Here is a 27,533-nt window from a genome sequence, read left to right on the forward strand (position 1 = left end):
ATAGTTTAAGATTCTCTAACGCAACCACAGACGAGCCAAATACTGATGTGCAGACTTCAAACATTTCACAGGAATTGATCCTTTCATTCCACTGAGGTTTGGTTCTTTTGGAACGAATCGTTCTGGAACTACTCATCAATTTCTAGCCTCAGCTATTAGCAATTATCGTTACACTCTCTCAGACTGACGCCATCTACTGGACAATTCTGTAGAAACTTTGAAGTCTGTGCATTATTCTGACTATTGTTGCTATTCATCTTTCTTGTCTGTGCGTCATCACTGCCAATTTCTATTTCAACAAATATATAGATGGCTATTTCACTTAGTTGCTTATCCCCCTTTTGATTAAACGCTATCAATCTATAGATTTATGGCTAATGCCATAATATTACTCTTTCAATCAAAAGAGAATGTATTCTTTGCTATGTGGCTAGGAGGTACTTGAATTTAGTGAACGGTGACGGATCCTTCTCAAAGAGGACAACTCTTCTCTTATAGTACCACTGTTAGCCTCCAAAACTTCAAGGGAACTGAAAAGAATCGGATTTCTTCCCATCCTGATTATTCATCCTGCTTACCCTTAGCCCCTACATCTGATTGTAGTCGATGGCACACTTTCTGCGTCGTAGAAATCTTGAAATCTAAACGCATCAACTAGGATCCAGGAGATTTCTTTTTATTTCTAGGCCCAATAAATTGTACCAGACCGGAATTGATATTTTTGGATGAAAGATGACTTTGAAGAATAAAGCTGTTTCTATTATTTCGATCTGAGCGTTTTCATTTTGTTCATGTTGGTTCAGAACTTGGGTAACATTCTACTAATTAGTTTTATGGGGTAACATATTAACTTCTTTTTTGTAAAAGGTTCGAGCCCTGAACAGAAGCACAATCACATATAAATGGAAATCCATAGTAAATGGACTTTTAATTCTCGTCTATTTCTTGGCGGACTATACTGCTCACATGGAAAGCAAGAGAGACAGATAAGTACAACAGATAGCTTTGTATTCTTACTTCAAGAATTGGAATTTTCTTCTATTGTAAATACTGTGCACAAATAACAAAAATATTACGTAATGTAGAAGATACCAGGAAAGTTGATACAAAAGGTTTCCTAGTAGATTTTTTTAAAAATTTTCTACCAATTTCAAATTTCCTAGATTTTGTTTCAAAACACTTGAAAGTATAAACATGATTATTACCGTTTAGACTACACTATTTGCAATGTCATGCTTACTTTGTGTTCAAATTTACATAAAGTATAGCTTTTATAAGCACTAGATATCTTTATCTTTTTCCATTATTAAATATAGGTGGAAAGTACATGTTTTAAGAAAATTGTGTAACTTTTACTTTTAGAATTAGGAGTTTAAAACTTCGTATTGATTTAAGTATAATTGAGTTGTAATTCGACAATATTTCCTGAATGAAGAATATTATAATAGTACTCCCGTAAACTACAAACCGTAAACAAAGAAGTACATATTAACGGTTTTTAATTCAAGTATCACATTGCACATAAGGTAATGAGCTTAGAATAATTATATTTTGCCTATGTTCGTATGTTGTGCATCCAAACCAACTCAATGGATATATTTACCTGAATCTTCTGGATTAACAAGAATGAATTCAGTTCTATTTATAAGTCCTGTTAATGAATCCTCTTTGCTTTTTAAGAATGTTCTTGCTGTTTGATCTTCGAACTCAAGCTCAGACTGTGTTGTATAATAGATAGGAATAGTCCACACAATATCTTCTGTTTTGTTAGAAAATAAAGGCAGTTCCAAAAACACTTTCTGAAAGTAAAATAAGTATAACGTTATTTCTGAAATATTTTGAACAACATCGCCGAAACATATACAAGTATATTATATTGTGGATTCATTTTGATTCATTACCTTCTTGAAATATGGATATCACTGCATCTTTAAATAACTTTTATATAATTTTAACATACCCAAAATGTGATTTAGATGACCAGACTTTTAGTGCCTACATAAGGATAGCCACTTTTATTATATTGATGTGATTGAAATATCCAGTTAGCATATGGTACTTTCAAAGCACCGCTCGTCCGTCAAAATGAAAACTTTAATAGCTGCTTACAAAGGGTCCACGGCCGCACAGACACACTTGCCATCGCTCATTCAACAACTTCATCTGGATCGTACGATGTGAATACGCCTTTAATCAGATTTTACACCAGCCGGTCATCAGGGTGTTCTTTCCTGCTAAGGACTGATCAATATTCCAACAGGGCTGCTAGTATGAGAGAGTCCAAGAGAATACGACGGGTGCAAAATAATTTCATACTGCAACTCGAGGAGAGCCTGTACTCTTCATTGGGGCACAAGTGATCATGCGACATGAGGACACCACGTTTGTTTACCATTGCTGATGTTTGCGGATAACTTTCCGGAGAACTTCGTTGAGTCCAACACTAATGATTCGGAGAGATTGATTAGTTCTTACCAAAAAGGACCTGATGAATCACCACAATACCTATATAAACACCTTTTGAGGATGAGGGTGGATAATCGGAAACCATCCCTTTTAATCGCTATCTAACTACTATCCTGATTCCTTAAGATTGTCATAGGAGATTTATTTTTCATCAGGCAAAATTCAAGAAACTTTTCCAGATATTGAGTGTGCTCAAGGTTCTGTATATCTCAGACGACTATTATTGGTGACCAATTTCAGCTCATGTAGTATCCATGAATCTAACTTTTTCACCTTACCAACACGGTTGAGCTGGAAAACGACAATAGTATTGTGTATACCTAACCTGTCTATAATTCTGGGGGGGCATGCAAGAACCTGATATGTGACATTTTTGTGAAAAGTGAGTTATCGCTATTCATGAAGGTTCCAGGTCATTCTACTTCCTGTAAAAAAATAGAGTTGTGGGAGGTTTACAAGTCTACCAAAAGCTGGGGCGCACATCGTATCAGGAATTAGAATTAACGCTTGTTGAGTTGAGTTGAGTTTAACGTCCCATTCAGCAGCGAGGCTATATGAGACGTGGACCTACTGATTAACGGTGAATCCGAACCACATGAGCTCCTGCCGGGAACCGAAGAGAATTAACGCTTGTAGCGTGCAAGAACCTGATATGTTCTAGCTGCATTCCACTGCTCCCACTCTTGATGCAAAAATTGTAGTGGATTTTTAATGATGCACAACACAATTTTCTGTTACCTGGTCGTACTTCCTATATTGTGACACGGATTTTGGAATTTTGAAAACAAAAAAAGGTCTACAACAGCAGTACTCATTCCACATGTGGGCAGACTTCATTAGAAAATCACAAGGAGCCAGATCTTTCCAAGTAACAGAAATGACGAGAAATATATTCTTTTCCCTTGCTCCTGCTCCTATAGACATTACACTCGTGCTGTTAATGGTTTGTTTGGAGTGTTATTTATGAGCGGTTAGGATAAATGTTCTACTTGAATGCGAAATAAGCCCGTTGAGAACGATTTGAATGTCACTTATATTCAGAATGTTACTCTACTGCCAAAAAATTACAGCTTCTGCAGGTCAACATACAGAAAGAGATCTAGACATAGAAAGCGAAATAGGAACACTAGCAGAGGAAGAAAGTGGCGACAATCGAGACAAGTGTCACCATCATGTAACATATCAGGTTCATGCACGCTAAGAACTCTGTCGAAAGTTCCATTTTTCTTTCCAACAATTGTGTATGTAATATTTTCGCATATAACCACACAGCGATTTCTGGATATTACGCCATGATCATTTACTAAATACTGAAACCAAAATGTAATGATCAAAGCAATTAATGTAGGTATTATAGCCCGAAAACTTTGCAGCTCTTTATTTCAAAATGCTTTAATTGTAACATATCAGGTTCTTACATGCACTCACAGAATTGTACCAACATTTTTTAAATCCACTTCGACAGTGTTTCAGATGAGCATACCAAATCATCTTGTATGTTGGTATTTATTAAGCCCGTTTTTTAATGTGTCACCGAGGCAAAATTTCAGAAACCAATGGCCTAAAGTACGTTCCCTCATCATTCCTGCTCAAATGCACTTCTGATTACTTTTTGTGGTTATATATGGTTCAGTTTGGCCATTCAGAATGGTTCAGAATGGTTCAGTTTGAATTTGCGAAGGAAAAACCTCTTGAAATCGTGTATTCTATGGTACACTGTCACAGGACGCTGTTCAACTACACACTGGTTCCTGAGTGGGCACCACAACATATTTGTAAACATGTACGTACTTCTTGATGTCGTACGTGTGACGTCGGTCCATCAATTGGTTACATTGTGGAGAGTGATTACCCACAAGACGTAAAATTGAATATTTCAATCACAGCAACCCAATACATTTCGATTTGAAGGAACTATTTCGCGAATAGATATCATTAAACAGTCTTAAAATTTAGAATCACCGCTTTAGATTTAGTTGACCGTTTACAAAGCAATAATAAATCTGTTAGTGGTGTCGTCAAGATCTATTATTGAGGTACATTTGAGGATGACTGTATCTCAAGAATGGAAAGCACCATCGAAATACAATTCATATTCTAAATTAACATCCTCAATTTATCTAGTCTTTTTCAATATGATTAAATGTCTTTGAGTGGATTCAGTAAACATTTACGTTCGGATGGACTTTTTATAGGTGGTTCCCGGTTAAGCGAAATTCGTTTCGAAGTTCGATCACCTCGTTTTATTATTCTGATACCTATTGTTATTAATTACGTCCTATCAAACTCAGTTCTCCTATTACACTGGATTGTACTTTAACAACCACATTACCGAAGCACGGTTGACAGTGAAATGCCTGTAAATTTTACTGCAAAAAAGTTATTGGGTATATTTTAGTGTGTTACTATCTATTGCATTATTGACGTCAAAGGATTCATACCTGGCTAAGAGCTGTTGTTCCATTATCATAGTTTCTTTGAACATTGACAACGGGAAATCTTAATGTTTCAATCCATACGTTGGCCATTTCGCTCAGTGATATATCATCTGGTAATATTTCACTCTCGTGGCACACATCGTCGTAGAGATCCCAGAAAAGTTTTTCATCGTATACTCCATATAAGCTGAGGAAAAATTCAAACGATTTAAGTATGTGGAAGATTAAATTACAATTTGTACACTGCAAGACACAAAATATGATAAAGAAGTTGAAAGATGTCATTTTCTCAATTAGTCAGGCATAACACAAATGAGAAATGTAGTTGACATTACAGAGTTCACCTCAGGAATCTGAACCGCTATAAATGAGAATAGAAGTGATAGACATTAATTTGAAATTTATGAAAGAACAGCTACAACGCATCTAATCCAAATACTTACTGAATATTCAGAAAACAAATGTAGAAATTTTAGGAATCAACAACTTGACTTTCTTTCAGTATGGCCCAAATTATTTATCCTGAAACACATATTAGTGACGTAAGTTTGCTCCAAAAATCCTAAAGTGCACGAGATTTGAATTGTATTGAACATGACATGCAGAACTTCTACACTACGATAAAACTTACAGTGACCAATATGTAGAAATCCTAAAAATCATATAATTAAGCACAGAAGTCCTGAAATGCAAAAGTTCTAAAGTGCAGAAGTGCTACAAAATTATATAGATGTACTAGTACTAAAATGTTGAAGTTATAAAAGTCATAGTCATATAATTGGATAAATTCTAAAACGAAGAAGTTCTAATAATTATTTAGGTCAAATCCTCAAGTATAGAAGTCTTGAACTAGAGAGAACTTAAAATTTAGAACTTATTCTCGTATGCTTTTTAGAATTTGTGCACTAAGGAGATATGAATGTTGCTCGCGAGACAAAACTGCCTTCCTTTTCCATTCTTCTTCTGTCAACGTGAGCTTTAATCTTCCGTTGGCATCACTATCATTGCTATCATATCTGTTTATTTGTTGATTTAAATATTATCTCATGAGTCCAAAACACAGAGTCGATTTGTATTTACTCACATGGAGAAATATAAAGAATTTACGAGTATGCTCCATTGGCTGAAGAAAACGATGGTCCGATGGAAACGAAAATATTATGGTGAAATAATATTGGTAACGTGTAAAGTAGTAAAGTATCATACGGCTGGAGAACTCTCAGAGAATTCATGGACATTATTATCATCTTAAGTTTATGCATTCTAGAATTGAGTTCAGTAGAGAGTTTAGATTATTTTTATTTGAAGAAATATTTTCTCCTGGCTAAATTTCTTCGGGTTGTCCTTGAACTCATTCCTATCGAATGTACGACGTACTTGTATACCAGCAATTAGCATTCTATTATCAAATTACTATGCTTTTATATGATTTGTTCTCTTTGTTAAACAATGAAGAAAATTCACTTCCTAACATCGGTAGGTGACCCAAACATGAAAAGATTAATTCGTGTATTAACTCAGGTTGTAAGCAATGCCCATTTACGTAACGGTACTTAAAAAAAAAGATTACTATCAGAACTGTCTTAAAGTGCTTATACATGTAGTATACATTACAAATTTTAAAAGAACTGGAAAACTTGGATGAATACTATGTTCATAGACACTGATAATGTTGTAATGTTAAGAAAAGTAACATTAGTTACCTATTTAAGTGACTTAGTAAATTCTATGCATTAACTTTATTACTGAGTAACACTTGCTGCATAATCTTCCAAATTAGTATAATATAACCTTATTTTTAGATATTCGAGTATATTCAAATAATTGATAACAACCAAATAGACAAGGGGTTTACATTTCGAATAATTCTTCGGTTATGTTACTTTTTTATTCTTCAACTTTTTTATTCTTATACTTTTTTTTATTAGCAACGTCGTAGATACTTGAAAAACATCCATCATATCTTCTTTTCTGTGCTGTTTTTCTACTGAGCGGTGCAGATAGTTTTCCCCTGAACCGACAGATGATGTATAAACATTTCAGTGATTGTTTTAAGTGCACGAGTAGCAGACCAAAATTCAATTACAAATTTCGATTAGTTAAAATCAACATACGAGCGAAAGGACGTGTTTTCTGTAATCAACTAGCTCTAAAGTATTTTACACCGTAATAAAAAGAATCAGGAGACAGGAATCAATGATGCGTCGAGACTAAGAGAAAGGGTGATGATGATAAAGAACGAACTGTTGGAAAAAGTGAACGGAAACAACAACCCTGAGAAAAGTCACGGACATGGTGTTTGTCTACCCCAAAGCTCACTTGGCGGGATCTGGAACATCATGTTCTAGGGTTCTCAACCCTCACGCACCGTACCCTAATATATGAGGTATGTTAAAAAGGACCGAACTTTTGCTATAAAATCTGTATTCAGGAGCGGATTAAGGGCGGAGCCAATGGAGCCCAGGCTCCAGGGTCTCCAGGCTCAGGTGGCCCCCCAAAATCCCTCTCTCCAATACAATAGGCTTCAGACCCATGCTATTTTTTCCCGCTCGCTACGTTCGCGGAATCGCTAGAGTTGAGTCCTCTTCCACCAGTGTCCTCACGATACTTATTTTGTGAGGGAGTGAGCTATTTTGGGCCTCTATTACAAACCAAATTATTAGCTTGTGGTGACAATTCCTTTGAAATATCTCTGTCATTTCAATGTCGTTTAATGACATAATAGAATCCTTTGCAGAGCAAAAATGTAGTAAGAAAATTTTTCTAACAATGTAGCCTTGTACAGCTTTACCTATTTCTATATATGGTTATTCTCTTTTTACTTTTTTTTTTTTTTTTTTGCAAGGAGTGTTGACCATTTGGCTTGTATTCTGCATTTATGTGTTACACTGCAGTATATTAACATTTAACTGTTAATAATTAATATAATTAAACTTATTATTCTAAACTTGGAGCACAATAAAATATTACACCATAGTTCTCGGTGTTTCGATAAGCTTATGAGGCTGTGGAAGGCAGCAAATACAATATATGCGCTGGAATTATTTGTAACTTAGTTCCCCCTTGAAATAGTCGGCTCCAGGGCTCCAAAAGCCTTAATCCGCCCCTAGCAATACAGATTTCTCACCGTTTCTTCTATTCGTGAAAAGCATATGGAACACACTTTCTGGAATGGCCCGCAAATCTCTTGTGGCATTGTCCTGAATCTCCTTTATGGTTTAGAAACGACGACCTTTCAAAGTTGTTTTAAGTTTTCGAAACAGGAAAAAAGAAGCTGGGGTTATGTTCGGAAAATAGAGTGGATAGAGAATAACGGTAATCTGATGTTTCTGACCGTCAGTTAACAAACGCGGAATGAAATTTGCACCGATACGATGAATCTGAAGTTTTTCAGTTAAAATTTAATGGTATGATCATATGTTGATGACATTTCATTAGCAACTTCTCGAACAGTTGAAGTACGATTTTCATGAATAACTCACCGACATGGTTGTCATATGTTCATTTGGAGGGTCGTCTGGGCTTGAGATCCTCACCGACCGATATTCTGTCCATTTCAAAAATTTTAAACCACTCATAGCACTGCATTTGACTCATACAGTCCTTTTCATATGCTTGGTTAAGCAAGTGAAATGTCTATGTAAATTTTCTGACAAGTTTGTAGTAAAATTTCACACACACACACACACACACACACACACACACACACACACACACACACACACACACACACACACACACACATTGTTCTTCAAGCTCTTTCATTGCCGATTTGTCACTAATTCGACAAACAGCTTATGCACGTGTTTACTTCAGCGGCTGTAGTTCGTCGACAAAAGCAAAATTAGGCAAACGGCAGGTTTTGTTGTCTAAATCTGCCTCCAGGTGCTCTCAATAGCCGTAGTATGCTATGCTATGACGGTTGTATGCTATTTTAAAAGTTCGGTCTTTTATGAACACTCTTCGTATTTACATTAATCATATCGCCAACATTACGAAAGCTCATCACATGTTCTTTAAATTTAGTTAATTAATATTTTAAAATGACATTTTTACAGTATGTAATTTCAAGCAAAGTAAAAAAAACAAATATATAGGCCAGAATGTACTTACTTTTCAGAAAACAATTGTCTTACTGCTCTTCTATAATTTGCTGGAGATAATGTGTGATTAAACATGGACAAAATGTATTCATCTGCAACATAAATTTCAATTTATTATGATTTAAATTAAATGCGTCGCAAAAACTATGATTTGTCAAACTTCTGTTTCTATTTCCTTTATGTTCTACTTTTCTTAAATCAATTTTACTTCAAAAGTTTAATTGAGATTTGAGACGATCAGAAAAGTGATCCTAACTATATATACAACTACAACAGACTGACATAAACTAAAGGAATACTTCCAGTTGAAAGTGGAAAGTTGAAATTTCGCACAATTGTAGCCTTCCGGGGATAACCACAGGAAAAGTGAGAAAACTGTATATTTTTAGTTTTTATGGGATCTAAAGTGATAAAATAAAATACATATCGCTGTTGACAAAATAGACTACTTTACTTTAGGTCAACACTCTTAAGTTCAGGAAATATTAAGATCAAATGCACGAAGTTCACTCTTGAAGCAAAGACTGTAAGATTTGTGATACGAGGCTTAGGCGGAGCAAACGGCGAGGTCTGAGGGCGAGGACACTAGCTAGCCAAATGCTAGTCTAAGATTAAAAAGAAAAATAGAAAACTATTTGTCATATATTCTACAAATAGTTACCGAGATAAATAATTTTACGTGTAGATTACCTAAGTCGAAGATTATCTTCATGCAATGTTTGGTCAAGATCTGTCGAATGAGTCCTAGAGCTCATCGTGACTAAGTGGTTAGCGTATGCGCCTTTGACGTGTCAGGCTCGGGTTCGATTCTCGGCGGAGCTCACACTGAGAAAAATCCATTATCCGGACAGCGGTATATTGTACAAATACAAGGATTCGTTATGTTTACTAAGGAAATCTGTACGGAGCGTACTTTATCCATATGCTACACAGGTACTGCCTTTTACCCGCTTAGATATTACATCATGTCGCTGCAGGATGTCTGACTTCTAACAATCTTCTGTATTTTACATACATATACGTATGTTAAATACTTCAGCTATATGTTATATACGTCCATCTGTGTGTGAGATCCAGGCCGCCTATAGACACCTCTTTCTTTCGCCATGGCTGACGTCATTGAACTACCGTCTTTTGCTTGCGAAACGAGGTTGTTTACAAACGGAAAAGAAGAGAGGAAGGAAAAAATGCTTGGGTAAGTACACTAGTTAACTATTACTTTAGTTAAATATTCCATTAATTATATATTCTTTTAGTGTAACTTGCTTTAATATAGTACTAAGTAAGTAATGTAGTTTACGAATACAATTCTTACTATTGTAAAACTCGTTAATGATTGAGGACAATGGAATGGGTGAATCTGAATTTTGAGAATTCTTTGAATATTAATGTTTTGAAACATTTTACATTTCAAGGTAGCAAAATGAATGTTATGTGTTTATTCATTCCGTTTTATATGTGACGATTTATTACTTGGTGCAGATTTACTACAGGGCTGCTTAACATAATTGCTAATAAACCGTTTTCAGCGCGAAAATTCCCTTGTGTAGTGAAGATTTAGGATTTAGATTTCTGGGTTTTCGGCATCAATGGCCTTGTTAGCCCGTCACACATGAGGGATGACTTCCCTCGGCGAGCACACTATCCGGGGAAAGGAAGGGAAGAATGGATTGGGGAAAAATGGGGCTGAGGTGGCTCAGTGGTAGAGCGTTCACCTCTGGTGCTTGGGGTCCCGGGTTCGATCCCAGCTCCCGCCAAGTGAACTTTGTGGTGGACAAGCACCGTGTGCGTGGGTTTTCTCGGGGTTCTCCCGTTTCCTCCCACTTTCTTCATTATACCATTTCATACATTACTCATCATCACCGTCTCCTTTAGCCTAACCGGCATAACCGTGGGACGTAAAACTCAAAGATTTCATTTTCATTTTTGGATTTGGGAAGGAAGAAAACGGCCTGGGACCTATATGTTAGGTACCACTCCGGCATTTGCCTGCTGTGAATGAGGAAAAGCCAAGGAAACCTCATTCAGGATGGCTGGACTTAAAATCTTTTGATACTTTTTCGACCGAGTTCCCCCACCGGGATCGAACCCGGGACCGTTCGCACCGAAGGCGAGAGCGTTAGCGACTACGCTACGCGGGGCCACTAGTGTAGTTTAGAAAACTCATTTTTACTAGGATATTTGCAAGATTTTTTTTCTTTTAGTTTAACGCCCCATGATTGTACATCAATGTAAGAGAGAAGGTGACGATGATATACATGATAATGGTGGAATCAAGAAAATGTAAGGAAACTGGAAAGTCTTAAGAATAACCACACCTACAGTGTTCACCAAAAGCCTATTTGTCGGGAGCAGGAATCGAACCAGGGACCTACCGCGTCAGAGGTAAGCGCTCTCAGAGCTTTCTTTTGTTTAAAGAACTTGTTTACAATGAAATATATATATATATATATATATATATATATATATATATATATATATATATATTACGAAGATATTGACATATTTTACAGCCTCACTGAAATTTAAAAAAAAAAAGTAGTCAGGGAGAGCTTACTTGTCAGGTTTTTATTTTTTAATTTAATTATTTTTATTTATTTATTTTTGCTTTGTTATGTTCCCTAGTTAATTAATGTTTGGGTTACTGAAAATTAAAACCTTTTTAGTATTATTGTTATGTCATCACTTTGGAACCAAAACGTTAGATTTTTTTTCTTGTGTTTTCATATAGGACGTTGGTGAGTTTGTGCCTTAGCATTGGTTTGGTTTCTAGAACGTAATTGAAGGTCATGTTGAGTTGAGTCTTGGTGGGTTTGAGTTCGTGAAGTGTCAGGCACTGCTTGTGCCCCTGTCTTCTGTTTGTGATGTTTCCTGGCTTTGGGCTGTGACGTATTTATGTTGAGGAGTACCAACGCAGGCCGCGTGATATACAGGTAGCTACAACACAGCTTCAACAATTACGAGTGCCAGGTCTTTGAATTTCAGCTTTCGTTACGGCGTGACTAATGCAGTATAGTCCTAGGTTGAAATTCTATGGGTGGTAAAAACGGTATGGTAAGAAATACAACGTAATTGTTATTAGTTTAATTAGTGTTTCTTCATAGTATTGTTTCACTATTTCTAGAAGGAATTAAGTATTAACGAAGTAATGAATAAGCAAAAGCACACATTGATTGACGTTTACTATTTCTCATACTCCATTGAGAATGTTTTGATCCTCAGTTGCGCAAACATCCAGTGTGCGTTTATTTTCTTTCTTTTTTGGGGGGTTTACACTGCCTCACAGATGAGCTCCCTCGTGGCTAAGTGGTTAGTGAACACGCCTTTGGCGTGGGACACCCGGGTTCGATTCCCGGCCGGGAGCCGCGGTGGCTCAGTGGTAGAGCGTTCACCTCTGGTGCTTGGGGTCCCGGATTCGATCCTAGCCCCGCCAAGTGAACCTTGTGGTGGACAAACACCGTGTGCGGGGTTTTCTCGGGGTTCTCCCATTTCCTCCCACTTACTTCATTCCACCATTTAATTCATTGCTCATCATCAGCGTCTCCCTTAGCCTAACCGGCATAACTGTGGGACGTAAAACTCAAAGGTTTCATTTCATTTTTTCTTAATCTCTTGCACCGACCGACCGATCTCGATCAAATTTCCAACGTAGATGCGGTTCTGGCCTGGGAGTGTTTTTAGCTATTTACTTTGACAGTAGAACTTAGGGGAGGGGGAGGAGGGGGACAGAAAAAATAAATGACTTAATTTACTTTGAAGTGTAAAAGTGCGAGCGTTTTCTTCTCTCTCTCTCTCTCTCTCTCTGTCTCTCTCTCTCTCTTCACTTCTCCAGTCTCCTCTCACTTTTAGGGCCGTGGTGGCTCAGTGGTAGAGCGTTCACCTCTGGTGCTTGGGGTCACGGATTCGATCCTAGCCCCGCCAAGTGAACCTTGTGGTGGACAAACACCGTGTGCGTGGGTTTTCTCGGGGTTCTCCCATTTCCTCCCACTTACTTCATTCCACCATTTCATTCATTTCTCATAATCACCGTCTCCTTTAGCCTAACCGGCATAACCGTGGGACGTAAAACTCAAAGATTTCATATCATTTTTTCCTCTCACTTTGATTTCATGATTTCGCACTCTGATGAAAAGTATTAAATACCGCCAGGAAAAGTACTAATATATAACCTCTCTTTTAGGCGCCCCTCCAACCACGCGCCCGGGACACGTGCTTTGCTTGCTCGCCCATAGCTGCGGCTCTGTGAGCTACGTAAGTAACATACAATGCTTACGTAATACTTTGGGTCATAAGTACTATTAAGAAAGGAAGAATTGCATTTTTTTAACTTTGGGAAAGGAGCTACTATGGGATTAAAGATAAGGTAGGAAAGGCAACACATTCCAGTCTATGCTTTCACCCAGCAGACATATTGTTTTTAACCAAAAAAATGTGACTTTTGGAATCTTGTACTTAGGTTCACAGCGGAAGCGACGAAATAACTTGAATCATCCATTGTAGCTCTCCCCACAGCCAGTTTCTAAAATGTTGGCAATAAGTTTGCGAAACGAGAGGTGACGACTCCAATTTTGGGTGAAAAGTCGCTATAAGAAATAATCGAGAAATTCATTGTCTATAAGCATTGTAAAAGTTGTAGATGTAAACTAAACAATATGTTCTACTCACTGGTGCAAATCCCGGGGGGGGGGGGGGGATGACGGATACATGTCCCCTCCAATCTTGGAACTGAGGGGGACTTCTCCCAAATAATCCGATTTGAAATGTGTTTTTTGGGAGAAATTTGATGATTTTTGTCCGATTGCTACAAAGGAACGTGAGATGTCCCCCAGAATAAGCCTCAAATCTGCAGCCTCCTAACGCTAAAGACAACTCTGATCCTCCACAACATTGTTTTTCAACTTCATAAGTATTTTGGACATCGCCAAAAAAAGTATGGTAACGGTCTTACCCTCCCCTCCCCCCCCCCCAATGTTGAAGACAGATTTGCGCCGCTGGTTCTATTCACATCTTTGTAAACAGGGCGCAACCAATCCTTTAATTCAGGGATCATTTCAGGTTGTTTCGGGTACTTTTGTTCATGATGTGGTCAAAATAGTTCCGAAATAATTAACACTACAGTACTTACGTTAAGCAATTTTTTTGTAAAAGAAAAAGTGCAGAATAATTAAAAGACCCCAGAGGACAAATATAACAAACACCTTCTTCGCCTTTTTTCACGCATCTATAGCTAATCTTGTTGCTATCGGTAATGATGTATTACGTGTGTCTCTCAACGGAAACTCTGCGAACTAAAGGACATCAAGTTTGTAGTTATTCTTCGTTAGAGGGCAAGGGTAACATAACAATGCAGGATTGTGGAGTAGTGAGTACGCTGTATTTCCAAACTCTTCATCACTTGCGCTGATTAAAACAAACAAACAGAAAAAAATAACGTAAAAACTTTTTTGAACTAATAATGCTTCTCTACAGATGAACATTTTGTTTGCAGCAAAAAGTCGCTAAATGTGTAAGTAGGTAAATCGTCATTTAAAAATCACCCAAAAAAGTCTCCAATCGGATTTTTTTTTGTCGTTATCGTAGGGCGACCATACGTCCCGTTTTGACCGGGACAGTCCCGTTTTAGGGGCGTGTCGCGGCCGTCCCGTCAGTAGATGGAAAAAAGTAGTATTCGTCCCGTTTTATGTAAATGAAAGAAGTAAATAACAAACCCAGTACCTTTACTCCTTTTAAAAGTATTAAATAATAACAAAGCGGCAAAAATTGAACTGAAAATCCCTATATTAAACATACTCTATAGTTCGCAGTACTGCTCGAAAGGCAGCAGAGGTTTTAGCAGTTGGTTGTGTGTTAAACAAACTTCAACGTGTCTTTCCTTTTTCATAAGTACCCGCTCTGTAACGAAGAGAGTGAGGGGGAACTCTGATATCAAGGCACTGATAAGAACAAAGGTAGATCTAAAAGTCTAGTGTTGCAAGAACCTGTCCCGTTTTTAACTGAAAATTTTATGGTCACCCTACGCTATCGTTGAGGTCGAATTCCCCTTATTTAGCGACTTTACCCAAAATTGGCAACATTGACCCCCACCGAACAACACCCCGTCATCTTGAGCCTAGCCAGCATAATAGTGGGACGTAAAACTTAAAGATTTCATTTCGAACAACACTCCCAGAAACCTACTGTTATACTATTCTCAAACCACCCTTTCGTACAGTTCTCCCTATTCGGAAAAAAAAAATGTAAATAGCAGTGTTCATACATAAATATGGAACTCAATTTCCCTGAATTTTGCAGGTTTTCCAGGTATTAATTTTGCAATTTCCAGGTCTAGTGGAAGAAACTAATAGTACGAGAACACATAAATTTTAAGAATACTATATTTATATATTTGAGAATGGCCACCCTTCTCCCCAATGAACGATTGCAATTAAATATTGAGTCACAAGAAAATAAATAATTAAAATAAATAAAATTTAAGTTGAAAAATATTAAGTTGAGAAGCCTACTAAGGGAATTATATAATACTTTTGTTCCATACTTGAATACATTCACAATATACAAAAAAATATTGGCTTGGGGAAGAAAAAAGGGCCCGCGAGATTTTAACTGATTCTTGTAGTACTCGACGACAGAAATAGATTACTGAAAGCATTTTCAAAATCGGCACAGGCAAACATGAAGAAAATCGCATTTTCAGGTACCGGTTCAAAATGAGAAGAAAAAAGGACCGCGAGATTTTAACTGATTCTTGTAGTACTCGACGAGAGAAATCGATTAGTGAAGGAATGTTCAAAATCGGCACAGGCAAGCATGAAAAAAAATCCCACTTTCATGTACCGGTTCAAAATGGGGAAGAAAAAAGGGCCCGCGAGATTTTAACTGATTCTTGTAGTACTCGACGACAGAAATAGATTACTGAAAGAATTTTCAAAATCGGCACAGGCAAACATGAAGAAAATCGCATTTTCAGGTACCGGTTCAAAATGGGAAGAAAAAAGGACCGCGAGATTTTAACTGATTCTTGTAGTACTCGTCGAGAGAAATCGACTAGTGAAGGAATTTTCAAAATCGGCGCAGGCAAGCATGAAAAAAAATCGCACTTTCATGTACCGGTTCAAAATGGGGAAGAATAAAGGGCCCGCGAGATTTTAACTGGTTCTTGTAGTACTCAACGGGAGAAATCGATTAGTGAAGGAATTTTCAAAATCAGCGCAGGCAAACATGGACTAAATGGCATTTTCATGTACCGGTTCAAAATGGGGAAGGAACAAGGTCCCGCGAGTTTGAACCGCTACGATGTATGTTCGCGAATGTGCCCGTCTTCTCAAATTTAGTTAATTACTGTGACACTGAAACATGTGACACAGAGTCACATTGTGGATGACTCTGCAATCGGCAACCACTGCACATATACTCCTCCCGCCCCACACTTTGATTATTTCGATCCATTCCTCACGTGCTAACGGCATGGTTCAACATCTGCAAGAAAGAGGTAAATGTAACGTTCATTTGGCAATAGCTTTCCACCAAATTAAGCTGCATGAAATCTGATTGCATATTTGACATACTGAGAAAATTCTAGCCCGTGGCCATATGTATCACATATCCCACCAGTTCATAAAAATTTTGAACACAAAATTACGGTCGTCCGTGTGACGTACTCCCAAAAGGCCTAATGTGTATCACCCACCTCACATTCAATTTAACCACATCCGTGTAGAATTTAGAAAGGAACTTCTTATGATGTATACAGGATGTCTCAAAAGTTCCCTAACATAGGGTAACTCTGTTATCAGAGTTACAACAAAATGTAAGAGGAAAAAAAATCTCGAAATATGACGTTTTCAATCTAAAGTGAACACTTTAAAAAAATCGGACGAGATGTTTGTGCTGTATACTCTTTATGCACCCAATTTTAAATGAAAATGCAACGTTGCCATTTACCTGAACCCACAACATAAGTGAATGAAGTTACTGTTTGAAACGGAGACTGGCCATCAACATGTTCGCGTAAAAGACAGTAACTTCACTCACTTATGTTGTGGGTCCAGGTAAATGGCAACGTTGCATTTTCATTTCACATTGGGCGCATAAAGAGTGTACAGCGCAAAGGGGTCATCCGATTTTAAAAATTCCTTCACTTTAGATTGGACACATCATATTTGGAGATGCTTTCCCCTCCGACATTTTGTTATAACTCGGATAATAACAGAGTTACCCTATGTCAGGGGACTTTTGAGACACCCTGTATATCTTATTTAATATATGTTTGATGTCACTATATCTGTAGTATAATTTAGTTTGTTTAAATTTACAATTTAATAAGTAGATTCGGATTTACATGCGTAGGATTTTGTATGCATCTAACTAATGAATTCTTTTATATTCATACTTAACTTAGTGACTTGGCTTTGGACTGCAACTGATTATTGTAACCCATTATTGCTTGAGAAGAAACAAGATATCCGAATCTTCATTTGGAGAAATCAAAGGTCTATTGGAAAGCTGGAAATTACAACCATTAATTTCTACATTTCAAGGTGCGTAAATTATATATTCTGTGTTTATTATTACTATTATTGGGTTTAGAATCAATCAAGCATTTCATGATATTTTAGAGGGATCAAGATGGGTGCCGGATAGATAAGTATTTGAGCGTCAGGCTCTTATTTCTTTTCAATTTAATATTTAATCAATGATTATTTTTCTCCCTCATTATTCCACCAAATCGTATTCCAAGATCATAAATTTTCATTACTCATTCGTGACCGTCAGCCTACATAACATATTCGTAGGACGTAAAACAAAGATTTCGTTATTATTGTTTCTATCTCTTTTCTCCATAGCTGTGAAAAATAATGCCTTCAACATCATAAATTTGTATGCCACTTGCCTGCTTTCGCCTTCAGTCGTCTTACTCTTCGGACATCACGAAGCAAAGCAGGTACTTTGCAGTTTTCATAGTTTTGAAAGGATGTGACATAACATAATGATGTTGGTGTTGCGATGTTCAGTACCGTAGATAATTAAACAATGCTAGTAAACAAATCGAGTAGCAATTGTAATTTTTTAGCTTACATGCCTTTCAGACCGGCCATTTTTTTTTTTTTTTTTTTTTGTTTACAACATATTGTTATTTCTACTCTATATGAAATATATTCTGAGGTTGTGTTTTGGGGGACGTGGTAGCTCAGTTGTGGAGCGTTGACCTCTCCTGCGTGAAGTTCCTGGATCGATCCCAGCACGTGCTAAATGGGCTTTGTGTTGGAGAAACACTGTGTGTGATTTTTCTCGGGGTTTTCCCGTTTTCTCACACATTTTCATTCTACTATTCCATTCATTCTCATCATCATCGTCTCCTTGAGCATATCCGGCATAATCGTGGAACGTAAAACTCAAAAATTTCATTTCATTTCATTTCATATAAACTTTGTTGCAAAGTAACCTGATAGCTGAAGATACTTTGCAACACATACAAAAAAGTATTTTCAGCATACGAACATAATGTTTCTGTGCAGTGTTTTCTCTCTTCTATTGATACATTTCACTTCCTACACAAAACTGCATGCAGTCTACAAATATTGAGGTTGGACTTACGGTACCGGTGTCAGTACTTAGTACGAATTATTGATATTTGTAAAGAAAATTATGTATTTTCTGGTACGGACATAGGAACCACATTCTGATAGTTTAGTATGTCCCACAAAAATGGCAACTCAAGAACAGCAAAAATCTTCGTGATCTGATTTGCCTTGGTTGCTCTTTATATCCAAGAATATCATCCCAACCGTAATCAGTGGAAGATTTACGGGATTTGAGGCTTTCAGGCTGAAGCTCACCCAAATTACAGGATTTCTTTTTTACAAAATTCTGATGTTAGTCATTCCTATGCGTCTACGCTTCAAGCCCTTCAAAAAGTCTAGTCGTTTCTAAATAAAGGAAGTCTTTCTGTGTGAAGTCACTCTCAAACTATTTTTCTGAATCCGCCGCTTTTCGTAATTTATTTTCCAACAAGAAATCCATCCCGACATTTACCTGAATAGGAAATTTTCCTAAAGTTAGATGGCAGGAGGTACCCGTAGTAATAATTTCCTATCTGAGGGGTTACGTTTGATCGGTGCAAAGTAGCCCCGATTAGAGGCTGAAACAACCTTCTCCCAGTTTTATTTTTCTATGACTTTAAAACGTTTCACACTTCAATTTCAACTATTGTCTCAAAGTCCCATTATACACAGAGTATTCTACGAAACTGACTTGACTTTGACGAAAATTCTTGTAGGTGATATCTTTCAAATTTTGTCGGCCTTGACAGTGACTGCTTTCCATACCTCTACAACAACAAACCCTTCAGGTAATTAGAACTTATGTTAACCGCCAACCAAATAGTCAATGTTCTATCTTACGGTGACAGTTGAAACTTTCTCTTTACAGTCCATCATTTTACCGACAGAGGACTGTGAAACTTTTGCCGTATTTTGTGCAAAGTTAATCCTGAAGTGCAAAATAATCCCGTCTTATGGTACTTACAGAATATTAGTCAGTAATTTTCACATTAATTTTAAAGGTGACAACAGTTGGAGCCTAGGGCTGTGTGATATTTAAATCGAACGGTTGATATTTTCAAATATCAAAACATCGATATCGAAATTTTTGATCGATATATCCATATTCTTTTCTCTCTTTCGTATTTCTATATTTTCGATTTTTGATATTGTTTATATTTCGATATTGCTGTATTTTTCAATATTTCGAACAAGTTTCGATAGTTCGTCGATATCGATTATCTATATTTAAATTCGGATATCGCAAAGCCCTATCGAACCCTTCGGAAATGAAGTTTTTGGCTATGGACCTGATTAGGGATGCACACGAGACAAGACGAGACATAATTTTTGTTACGAAATTCGAGACGAGACAGAGCTCTTCCAATAGAAACGGATCCAGTTTTCGAGACGATACATAACTTTCGCGGCACCTTTTCGAGAGGAGACAATCTCAAATCTTTTCTCTTGCGCATCCCTAGACTTGATCACGAGTTCTCAAAAAAAAAAATGTTAATGAGAAATAACATCTAAATACAATATCGGTAGCTAAAACATTTTTGTTTTCATTCTTCAGTAATGCATTGTTATTAATCTCAGTATTTTATAGTGTATTCTTAAGCTTAAGGTGATGTATAATTAAATTTTGAATTCAGTTAACTTATTTTGTTTCTTAGATTGTTTTCAAAATGTATGTACAAACGTTTATTTTCATTTTTGAGTGTTTAAAGTGACGTATAGTTATTAAACATAGTATTTAATATTGTACTCTTAACGTGAAAGTGATATACAGTTAACTTTAGAATTCAGTTAACATTTTTCTTTCTGAAATTGCTTTAAAAAGTATGTAAAAACGTTTTTTTCTTTTCTTTCTTGAGTGCTAAAAGTGATGAAAAGTTATTAAGCTTACTACTTTATATTGTATTCTTAACCCTAAACTGATACACAGTGCGTTTTTGAATAAATTATGTCAAGTTATTTGAGTGACGAACTCTGATAGAAAATCCTGACTATTACTGGAACATTTTGATTTTAAGGTAAGGACTACTGGTGCAAGGATTTTAAAATATTGTTTTTCCTTCTACTCCTTTTTGAATTCTGACTACATGGTCATTATAGGAAGGATCAGTGAGTCTTTCCAACTACGGTATAGCTCCGACAGATTCACAATGCTCAGAGAAAAGACAAAATAGTATGTTTTCAACCTTAAAGTGAGAACCACTGGCGTTTTTACCCTGCTATGCAAAAGTAAGTGAGTACTCCAATGGGGTTCCAATGCGGTCCCTAATTTCTGCATTTTAGATATATGGAAATACATGTCTCTAAAATGTAAAGAACTGATTTTTTTTAACTGAAAACTGCAATTCGGTAAGCCTTATGGATACCGAGATATGGGAAAATAAAGAGAGATACTATAGGTATGTGGGTCTTGCATACTTGACGCTACAATTCGGAAAATGAATTAAAATATGACTAACGGCCATCAAGATGATGTCAAATAAAGGGGGACCAACACAGTTAAGGGGTTTTCGTTTCGCTAAAATTTCCGAAGTCGTTCATGGACAGTTAATAAACACCAGTAGCAATTTCATCTTAAAGTAATTAGATATATTCATGGGGTGTTAGAACATCATGGAGTCTACCAATATTAAATTTTAAAAACTTTTGAAAATATAATGTGACATTTGTAAACAGTATTTGAAATAAGTGTTTACCCAAAACTTCCAGCTAGTACATCTAACATCTGGAGAAACACTGTGAAATAAAAGTGTATGAGATCTTGAAATTTCGGAAACAATTATTGGTCGCAACAAAATTAAATAAGATGGTACTTCTATGGGTTAAATGAGTACCTCAGTACAATTTCGATCGAAAGATTAGTTCAGTCCTAGGTTTTCTTCAGGCAATTCCAAGGGTTCATCGAGCTGTACAAAAGAATGAAAATTCGCTGTCAATATCTAAGATAGTAACCAAGATAAAAGGAATTATATATTTTATGGCGTAAAAATAGAGATCTTTATATATTTGTACTTTTGGGTCTTTCCTATAAGAAAAAAAATCAGAAAACTACTGTATATACCTTAATAGACAATTCAATGGGCGGGGACACAGTAGCTTAGTGGTAGGGTGTTTAACTAATCTTTTTTTTGCAGAAACTATTGGAGTATTCACTTAACCCATAGAGATACGATCATACTTAACTCCCTATTTAATTTTAAATTAAATAAAAGGAAATATTTCAGTGTAGCGACCCACGATTATGCATTTCAGTCTCAGGGAGATTTTGATTAAAGCAAGTGAATGTTGTTGGCAGAATTGATGGAATGCAAAGGTGGGAGGAAAGAGAGAACCCCGAGAAAACCCACGAATACGATGTCCACTACAAACTGACTTGGCCGCGGATAGAACCAAGAACCCAATACACCAGAGGTAAGCACTCTACCACTAAGCCACTGTGCCCCCGCCAATTTAATTGTCTATTAAGGTATATACGGTTGTTTTCTAAAATTTCTTCTTCTTACAGCAAAGACTCAAAAGTACAAATCCATGTGGGTCTCTATTTTTACGACGTCATAAAATACACAATTCCTTATATCTCGTTTGCTATATTAGATATTGACAAAAAATGTTCACTTTATTTCAGAGCCCGATGAACGCTTGGAATTGTCCAAAGAAAATTTAGAGCTGAATTAATCTTTCGATCGAAATTGTACTGACGAGTCTGCGGTACTCACTTAACCCATAGAAGTACCATCTTATTTAACTTTTGTTAGGATCAATAATTGTTTTCTGAAATTTCAAGATCTAATACGCTTTTACTGTATGGTGCCTCTCTAGCTGCTAGATGTACTAGCTGGAAGTTTTAGGTAAATATATATTTCTAATACTCTTTATAAATGTCAAAATATATTTTCCAAAGCTTTTAAAATGTAATCTTGGTAGATCCCATGATGTTCTTAAACTCCATGGAAATACCTAATTACTTTAAGATGAAATTGCTACTGATGCTTATTAACTTTCCATGGCCGGTTTCGGAAATTTTACCACCTAACACGAAAACCCCATAACTGTATGGATCCTCCCTTTATTTGACAATATCTTGATAGTCATATTTTAATTAATTTTCTAAATTGTACTGTCTAATATGCAAGCTCCACGTACCTATGGTGTCACTTTTTATTTCATCATATTTCGGTAACTGTTAGGCGTACCGACTTGCGGTTTCGGTAAACACACACCTCTAAGGTTCTTTAAAACGTTATTAAGACATATTTTAGAATGTTTAGAAATGAGAGTTCTGCGAATATTATGGTACCCGAAAACCCCCATCAGGGCGTGTGTGTAGTGTATTTAATTGAAACTACTTTTGAGGTGGTTGTAAGCTCTCGTAATTACGTTTCCGAAACTGCCCATCTAGTACGCAAACCCCACATTTCTATGGTGTCGTTCTTTATTTTCCCATATCTCGATATCCATAAGGCTTACCGAGTTGAGGTTTTCGGTAAACAGATATCAGTTCCTTACATTTTAGAGACATACATTTCCATATATCTAAAAAATACAGACATTAGGTACCCCATGGTACCCCGAACACCATTGGGGTACCCACTTACTTTTGAATGGTAATACATTTTGAGTTGTTGTTCAGCATCAATAAACACCTCATATTTTTTCTACGTGCAACCCAAAAGTCCATACCTGACCGAACAGATTTTTTCCATTTAATCTCAAAAAGGTTAAGATATTTTGTATTGTTAAGTACAACCAAATTAAACACACTGAATATAACATTTTAAATATTTTCTGATTTTTGTTGCAGGTATTTCGTGCTTCAAACCAGGATTCTGCTTGAAAGACAGTCAAAAGAAGCAGTGTAGGTTGTGGCTAAAAGTACGTCCTTTCTGAAGACAGACCCAGTTGTACTTACATTATTTTGTACGAATATATAACCCTAATAAAGATACTGTACTACAAATTATTTCTTTCTTCCATAAATTATAATAAAATATTATCTCTGTTTAAAGAAAATGATTGTTAATGTTAAGTCATTTTAATTCTTTTTCTCTGTAATAAGAACATTATCCCTAGCAATATTTTTTATCTTTGTGCTATTGCGATTGGATGAAGTAAAATTCTATACGAAGCACTATTATTTCAGACATGCATTAATAACTAATGTATTGTTCTGTATGTAAGACAATGTGTATACTGAACATGTCTAGCGAAGGTGTTGTTTTAATACAGAATCTATAACTCAGCTTTTCAGTAGTCAACTTTATTGGGAATCCGAAGAAAGAAGTTAAAAAAAAAATGTTGGACTTACCAGCGTGTGTGTGTTCGAATTCTGGACTAATCCAAATTATCCAGAGAAATCATTATATATTTCTTTGTTGCTATTTCAGATGTATCCTTTATCCAAGTCGTATGAAACGGAGACTTCATACATCGCTATACTTTCTATGAACTATGTTCCGTATTTACTTAATCACTTTGTAACTTTCTCTAGTGTTGACAAGACCGCAGGTGTCAATCGAATAGTTTAGTGTTTCACTCATGTCACCTTGTGACTAAGGTACGTCCTGTCGGTATATATATGGTACTGGGTTCAATTAGCGATAAAATACATTTTTAGCGTTAAACAAATGCAAAAATCTACACGAAATGAGATACCGTGATCTCTGACTTACGGATAACACCAAGCAACTAATGGTACTGAGTGTGATTGAGTTTACTAATTACTATTTGGCTAAAATCAGTGTTCCTTTATCTATAGTTCTTTTCGTGCTTTGAATTGCAAAGTTTGAAATAACCGTTTTAAATTGTGTATATATATCTTCCGAGTAATTCTGAGAATCATTGCTCTTTCTTTAAGCAATGTATGAGACTGTTAAATTGCTCGTTGCTTAAAATGTTGCACTAAGAAGGATGCATCCAGGAAAGTCCAGATTTGCAGAACGTCTATAGCAGGGAAGAATAAATATGTTTAGTCGATGGCTGCACAACGCCTCCGCTGTCACCACGTTGTCACACAGCGAATACAGCGAACGTTTAAGAGTATTCTGCACTTACTATTAGGTATCGGCCTGGGAACTTTGGCGCATCTACCCAGTCTCCTTCTTGGTGTTGCATTTTTAATAGCGAGTACTGAGTAGGAATCATCTTGTAAGCGAATACGTTTTCGGCTGACACTACACTTTTAATTATTGCGACATTAAAAAAAAAAAAAAAAAAAACAAAGACATAACTTACCTGTTAATTAAAATGTACAGAGAAGTTATTTCTGGAAAATTCTATTCAGGCCTCTTGTGGTAACAACTGCACTTTAGAAGAAGATACTATTAAGGAAAGGAATGAGGTAAACTAATCTTTATATCGTACAAGCAATGGATGATAACAGCTTAATAAATGATTGTACGTAAATCTTGTTTGAGTTTGAATATAGGATTCTATAAGGCTGTGCATTTTGCATTATTATTGAAGTGCTGCAACTAACTAACTGCAAACCATATGATAAATTCTTACAGTAATATTGATTTACTCTGTATGGAAACGAAAATAGTTTAATATATGGTTAACCTCCTTTGTGCCCATAATTTTAAAATTAACGCTTGTGTCACTTTTCAACACTTGGCTTTGCAGTAGCTTTCGAACGAATTAGCAGGAAGCCCAAACTTATAGGACACCCTGCAGGTAAATACATTTCTTTGGACAGTTTCACTGCTCCAAACTAAGATATGAAAAGTGTAGTATTGTTAATTTTATTATTATTGGCACAAAGGAGATCAACCATATTTTAAGCTATTTTTGTTTTCATACAGAGTAAAACAATATTTGACAACATTACAGTAAGAATGTATCATGCACTTTGCAGTATGTTGCAGCACTTTAATAATGGTGCACTATACGTACACTCTAGATCCTGTATATGTCCGATCCATACATTACAAGAAGGCAATACGTATTCGATACAGGTAAAATCTGTATATTTCATATGGACAACCTATTAGCTATATACATCCGATCTATACATTACATATGGCCAACCTGTACGCGACATACGTATAATCTATATGCTGCATGCAGACAGTCTGTAAGCTACATATATGCACTCTGTATGGTGCATACGGATATTCTGTATGCTGTATCTGGACAAGCTGTGTGCGACATAAGGAAAATCTGTATAATACATACGTACAATACGTATACTGTATCTAGTCGTACGTATGGGGCACAAGTACAATATAGATGCTGTCTCGGGGTTGAACGCAAGAAACATACGTACAGAACGTATATTGCATACTTCTTGAAATCATGCTCCGTCCTGATAGTCAGTGTATGTCGTCATTATTAACCCACATGCTACATACGACCCTGACGTCACAAAGCTAGATATCACCTCCGTATATACTTGTTACTGCAGATGACGTCACACGAATGACGTCATTGCACTTATGCAGACAGTACGTATAATACATACTTTTTCAGCTATACGTTTGCTGCAGGATGTTATATACGGTTGTACGTTAAGTCCAGAAACTACAGGAATTACGAATGTAACCTACGTTTTTAAGTATGCCACTTACAATTTTTTTTCTCAGTGCATGTAATTCAGATTCCATGTTAATCAGTAGGGCCACGTCTCTTATAGCCTCGCTGCTAAAAGAGACACTAAACTCAAAATCAATTCAACTTAACTCGGATTAGTTCTGTAGATCACATATTCACTGTCTTCATGATTAATCTTTTTAGAAAAATCGAATAAAGAACGATAATAGAAAATTGGAACTTGTATCAATCGATATGTAGATAAATATACGGATATTGAACTCATTGACCAAAATTTGAAGGAACTAAATTGATTTTAATTACTTTTTTTTTATTTTTGGAATTTCTTGCTCATTAAACGTATATGGTAAACCTGTAAACATAAAAAGCTAAGCCCAGACACCTAAAAATCAAATCCAAAAATAAATCTTAAAGTTATCTCCAATCGTTCAGTCGTATACTTACAGTGGTTTATGAGCCATGCCTCATCTTCTCTTAATTCTGTGGATACAACAGGCTCGCTATACACTGAATATAGTGTAGTTGTCGAAGGAAACATATCTAGATTTTGTATTAGTGCCTGAAACAAACAAACAAACAAAAAAAAGAAAATGAAAAAGAAAAAGAAAAGAAAGAGGAAAGAAAAACTAATAATTCATAGTTTAATTATTGCTCCCAGATAATATTACGCATTAGAAGATCAAGATTAAATTTATTGATGCATTCATATTAGTGCACTCTGAAAACTGTGACGCTTAGGTAAGCATAAAAATTCGATTTTTTAACGTATAAAATCAATGTAATACTGTTACTTATAAATGGAAGGTCTCATGTTAGGCATAAATTGAGCACAATGTGACGCTTAAATGAAAGTAACAAACTTGATATATGTTACATATAATGAGAAGTGACCACTGTTACCCATAATAAGAGGGCACATAGTTACATATAAATAGAAGAGCCCTCATGCTGGTATGTAGAAGACAAAATTCAAGTATACTATATTTATCGACAATGCGTTCGGTAAATAACTCACATTATTAAGTACTAGCATATATTATCTTCATCGCTGGGTTGAAATAAATAATTTAAATGCACACTAATATTGCTCATTTTGGATCATTTTAATGCATGTCATCCCTCTTCATGCCCCAAGTGTCAGGGCTGAAAATGGACTCAAACAGGATCAGAAGTGTCACTGTTCATTCCGGCGACCGCGAGAAATATAGATTCAACAGCAGAGTCTGTCATTTATGACCATTTAGACCATTTATATATATATATATATATATATATATATATATATATATATATATATATATATATATATATATATATATATATATATTCCCCAGCCCCATGTTGCGGGCCATGGCACCTGAAGTGTCACCGTTCATCTCAGCGACCTCAAAATATGCAGATTCAGCACTAATATCGGTTAT

At 36.1% G+C, this 27,533-nt stretch overlaps 1 protein-coding gene across 1 annotated transcript in view; it reads right to left on the reverse strand.

The window, feature by feature from the left end:
• The window catches only part of LOC145662524 (aminopeptidase N-like), a 98,239-nt gene extending 71,571 nt beyond the window's left edge, over positions 1 to 26,668 (reverse strand). Inside the window, exons 1-4 of the mRNA XM_081728184.1 lie at positions 26,557 to 26,668; positions 9,018 to 9,099; positions 4,908 to 5,091; positions 1,604 to 1,799 (exon numbers count right to left, since the gene is read on the reverse strand). Of these exons, the coding sequence (XP_081584310.1) occupies positions 1,604 to 1,799; positions 4,908 to 5,091; positions 9,018 to 9,099; positions 26,557 to 26,650 (556 nt within the window). The 5' untranslated portion in view covers positions 26,651 to 26,668. The remainder of the gene's footprint in view (positions 1 to 1,603; positions 1,800 to 4,907; positions 5,092 to 9,017; positions 9,100 to 26,556) is intronic.
• Positions 26,669 to 27,533: the final 865 nt, after the last annotated feature.

Source organism: Thermobia domestica, chromosome 10 (genome assembly GCF_964235325.1).
Source record: "Thermobia domestica chromosome 10, izTheDome1.hap1.1, whole genome shotgun sequence".
NCBI classification, from domain to species: Eukaryota; Metazoa; Arthropoda; class Insecta; order Zygentoma; family Lepismatidae; genus Thermobia; species Thermobia domestica.